The sequence below is a fragment of the Rhagoletis zephyria genome, unplaced genomic scaffold, assembly GCF_001687245.7.
Source record: "Rhagoletis zephyria isolate East Lansing unplaced genomic scaffold, Rhagoletis_zephyria_1.1 Rzeph_scaffold_18865, whole genome shotgun sequence".
Taxonomy (NCBI): Eukaryota; Metazoa; Arthropoda; class Insecta; order Diptera; family Tephritidae; genus Rhagoletis; species Rhagoletis zephyria.
In genome coordinates this window covers 4,738-9,629 of record NW_016175926.1, presented here as the reverse complement: position 1 = coordinate 9,629, position 4,892 = coordinate 4,738, and the positions used below count along the sequence as shown (strand labels likewise).

The following is a 4,892-nucleotide window of genomic DNA, read 5'->3' as shown; positions in this document are numbered from 1 at the left end:
TAACTCCGAACAACGAAAACGGCTATTATTTTATATATGTATATAGATAAGTTATTAGGCTACAAATCCGCATACTAAAAAAAATAAAATNAGCCATATATACAAGGTATAACCTCTGAAAATTTGACTGAAATCTATCAAGTAGTTTTTGAGTTAACTCCGAACAACGAAAACGGCTATTATTTTATATGTGTATATAGATAAGTTATTAGGCTACAAATCTGCATACTAAAAAAAATAAAATAAAAAAAAAACCTGACTAAAAAGTTGAAAATTTTTTAGTAGTAAGCATATTTTTATAAAAAATAGCGGCAAAAAATTTAAATAAGTTGTGGCATATATTGTGAAAAATTCCGTGCCAATACTTTTTGCAGTGTATCTCGTTACAAGCAATATAAGAGTATTACGTACATACATACCTTTTTTTTGGCGGTATTTCGCATTTTCTTTTATATAAAAACAAATTCGATCATTCGTTTTAGGGAAGAAAATTCGAAACCCTTTCGACCAAAAAAAAAATCGAAGCGAATTTTGAAAAACTTCGAACTTTCACTTAATTATTGTGAAATAAAAAATGTCTTAAAATTCTCTTTTTTTTTTTAGAAATTTGTTGAATTTACGCCAACTTTGCATACAATTTTATATTTTGAATTTTGATTTCGACTTTTTTGTATTACTGAATGAAGTACAGCTACGAGCAGTGAAATAGTAGTGCGTCCACGCAGCCTATACTTCCTTCAGACTGTAAAAAATTTCAAATAATATTGCCCTTCGCAACTTTTTGTTGAAAAAAGGGTAGTTGCAATTAAAAATTATATTTAAAGACCAATGACGATTTTTTTTTTTTGAAGTTAACATAACGTTTTGCTATATATTGATGTAAGTCTGCTGATCCAAGATGCTTTCAGTCTTGTGAATCGGACCTACACGTACAGTGACTCAAACAATTTTTTTTGTTTTTTAATATTCGCAATGTTTTTCGAGCTAATTTTTGTTTGTTATTTTCTCTAAAAATATAGTCTAAATTTTAACCAAAAACATATAAATCAGTTTCAATCTTATAAAAAATTTAGCAAAAATTCGACAAATTCTCATCAAAATTTCAACTTTTTAATCTTAAGAACATTTTTGGGTATGCAACTTATGGCCCCTCATCCATATAAAATAAAGTAGGTTTAAAAAGCTTTATAAATTGACTTTTTCATACATTTTTCAATTTATAAACCCTTTGTAGAGCTACTTTATTTTTTATGAATAAGGCTATTACATTTATAGCCCAATTCTGTATCGGTGACAAAAATGATGTTACTGACAAACTTAAAATTTTTCATAGATTTTTCCGTAAAAAAAAAAAAAAAAAACAGAATATGNTAGTCTAAATTTTAACCAAAAACATATAAATCAGTTTCAATCTTATAAAAAATTTAGCAAAAATTCGACAAATTCTCATCAAAATTTCAACTTTTTAATCTTAAGAACATTTTTGGGTATGCAACTTATACCTTATCCATATAAAATAAAGTAGGTTTAAAATAGCTTTATAAATTGACGTTTTCATACATTTTTCAATGTATAAACCCTTTGTAGAGCTACTTTATTTTTTATGAATAAGGCTATTACATTTATAGCCCAATTCTGTATCGGTGACAAAAAAATGATGTTACTGACAAACTTAAAATTTTTCATAGATTTTTCCGTAAAAGAAAAAAAAAAACGGAATATGTAGTATGTATGTCAGCAAACTATTAAGCAAAATACATAAAAAATGAGAAATCAACAAAAACCAATTTCAAAACTGAAACGTAAAAAAAAAATCTGACCAGGGGGAGATTCTGTAACCAGTTAGCGACAAGTTTCGGATCGATATCGCACTTGTTGACGTAAAAATTTTTCATATCATACGTAAACAAAACCTATGCCGATTCCAAAATTGTCGCTAACTGGTTACAGAATCTTCCCCCNCATGATAAAAACATAGCAAGGTAGAACCGTTCTCTCAATTTGTCGGCCATGATTTTTTTTGAAGAGNCCAGTTAGCGACAAGTTTCGGATCGATATCGCACTTGTTGACGTAAAAATTTTTCATATCATACGTAAACAAAACCTATGCCGATTCCAAAATTGTCGCTAACTGGTTACAGAATCTTCCCCCAGGGGGGCCAACTCTAGTTCTATGAAACTGTGAAGTGAAAATGGAAAACTTAATGTCAGTGAAAGTTAAATTTTGTATCGTTTCATTATATCTATTTAAGCGATTCTCGAACAATAAATGATTTTCCATTAACATTTAGCAAAATTTATTATTTAGTATTGTGAGTTTAAGACATACTACGTTTATGCGACAGAATTCATGAATTCATTTCATGCGAACCACTTTGCCGCTAGCCAGCATAATTTTTCATTCATCGGTCAATGTTTGGCCCTCTGAATGTACATACGTCTAAAACACTGGAAGCGATTTCGTTTCTAGTTTTTGGATCAGAAGACAGACATGTATGTAGATGGATGGACTTTTTTATGCTGGAACCTAGAACTGCCTAGTACCAGGCAAAATATTCCTTCCTTGCTCACCTTGACATTTAAATCACAGANCATGATAAAAACATAGCAAGGTAGAACCGTTCTCTCAATTTGTCGGCCATGATTTTTTTTGAAGAGTGCCAACATTTTAAAATCATATAAAACTGAAAATAAAAAATTGAAATTGTTCGAAATTTTTGTTGCTTGAGATTGAAAATGAAAATGTGTGTGTGAGTTTGTGAGTAAATTTAAAAATTAAATTGTTTGGAAACGTCAAGAATTTTAAAAGAGACTCTCAGCGGTTCTACCTTACTATATTTTTATCATGAAATGTAGTATGTATGCCAGCAAACTATTAAGCAAAATACACAAAAAATAAGAAGTCAACAAAAACCAATTTCAAAACTGAATTGTAAAAAAAAAATCTGTGACCAGGGGGCCAACTCTAGTTCTATGAAACTGAGAAGTGAAAATGAAAAACTTAATGTCAGTGAAAATTAAATTTTGTATCGTTTCATTATATCTATTTAAGCGATTCTCGAACAATAAATGATTTTCCATTAACATCTAGCAAGTAATTATTTAGTAAATTATTGTGAGTTTAAGACATACTACGTTTATGCGCCAGAATTCAGGAATTCATTTCATGCGAACCACTTTGCCGCTAACCAGCATAAGTTTTCATTCATCGGTCAATGTTTGGCCATCTGAATGTACATACGTCTAAAACATTGGAAGCGATTTCGATTCTAGTTTTTGGATCAGAAGACAGACATGTATGTAGATGGATGGACTTTTTTATGCTGGAACCTAGAACTGCCAGGCACGTACCAGGCAAAATATTCCTTCCTTGCTCACCTTGACATTTAAATCACAGAGCACGATTTTAATGTCGTGACAAAGGCAGCGCTCGTATTTGCGATCCAAGCGCTCATAAGAGATCCTTGAGTGCCATCCGTCGGCAGCTTGGACGCAGGTGATTGTTGTTGTTGTAGTAGCATACAAGTTCCGCAAGGGGTTTTGGGGAGTGTTGCAGGAGTGACAGTCCTTGGCCAGATATAAATCTGGGTCGTTCCGGTTACGTAGACCCGACTGTCGTGGGACGCAGGTTGTTGTTGTTGATGTAGCGGCACTACTCGAGAGTGCTGCTAGACGTTCGTCTTTTAACAGTTTGCCGTGGTAGTCATCAAAAATACGGGGTTTCATTCGAGGCATTGTCGTACTTTTCAAAGGGAAGGGATTCTACTTGGCAGTATCCAAACACAGGGTACCCCGAGGGTTTGGTCTTCTCAACTTTAGCTCGATGCTAAACAGGTGTTTGCTCTGATTACTGTTTCTTATCATCTGGCGGGGCAGTGCATGTGTACCTCGGCTGGCATTGTGACTTCCGAAGCGAGTACATTTTGACGAAGGGAACAGGTTAGCGAAGCGAGTGGTTTGGCAAAACACTTAAAATTTGCTTTAACAGTATTCGCTTCGCAAGTCACAATACCTGAATTAATGTATACTAAAACATCGAGAAATAGGCCTATAATCAAAAGCATTAAAAAAATTGTATGCCCGAGTTTCATTGCCATAGATGTTCATAAATACGTAGGTATTTCCTTATCATCTTCCGAAGGCTGACGGAATATTTTGAAGAATACAATACCGTCCAACGCTTAGGACAAAAAATTGCTAAAATATGTTCATAAGTATATATCTATGCATGTTTGCTCTGATGTAAATTAGCTGTAAAAACTTGGCAAGTTTTGAAAGAAAAGTTTTCCCTTCGCAAAACGCGTGGAAAGGCGCGTACAATGACACTCCTAACCGCATTTAAATTTCCTCTTTTAAAGTACATATTTCTTTGAAAATTATGTATTACTATTACTAGCATTCAAGGAAGAAAAGTAAAAAAGTAGTAAAATCTTATTTATACATATAAAACACAACATAATTTTCCAGGAGAATCGGTCGCATAGCAGTCTATATGTAGCCCATATGGATCAATATCGATGCCAAAAGTTAAAATGCGTAATTGCCGACATCCAGCTGTGTCCATTTATTGGTATCTAGAAAGTACGGCCATATCCGCAATCAACTTTTTCATTAAGAAAAGCAGCCACATTAACTTCAAAGGAGGCAATCTACGCCCGTGGAAAATATGCAGCTGCTGAATAGAAGAATCAATAAATTGTTCGTAACAGAACTAAAGCACAATCCCTTTTCCACACTGTTCATTTGTTATCCAGAAATGCTAGTTAATCACAATGTAAATTCACAAAAATCGATAACGATATTCACAACTTTTTTAATCAATCGGGGCTCCGCTGGCACCAAAAACACCAACAACTAGCATGTATGTATACTTTTATCGACGCTGGCGTCAG

The 4,892-nt window shown here is 33.2% G+C and overlaps 1 protein-coding gene across 1 annotated transcript; it reads right to left on the bottom strand.

Annotated features, from left to right (window-relative positions):
- Nucleotides 1-2,347: 2,347 nt before the first annotated feature.
- LOC108380301 (uncharacterized) lies at nt 2,348-4,210 on the bottom strand. Its single transcript, XM_017636675.1, has 2 exons — nt 3,379-4,210; nt 2,348-2,571 (listed from the first exon to the last, which is right to left on the bottom strand). Exons 1-2 carry the CDS (start codon nt 3,733-3,735, stop codon nt 2,479-2,481), a joined length of 450 nt encoding a protein of 149 aa, XP_017492164.1. The 5' UTR covers nt 3,736-4,210; the 3' UTR covers nt 2,348-2,478.
- Between the last annotated feature and the right edge of the window lie 682 nt (nt 4,211-4,892).

Excerpts from the sequence above, each read along its gene's own strand:
- LOC108380301 (XM_017636675.1), bottom strand. The coding sequence starts at position 3,735 with ATGCCTCGAATGAAACCCCGTATTTTTGATGACTACCACGGCAAACTG. Across the intron at positions 2,572-3,378 it reads TCTGTGATTTAAATGTCAAG|GTGAGCAAGGAAGGAATATT; the intron begins GTGAGCAAGGAA and ends TTAAATGTCAAG.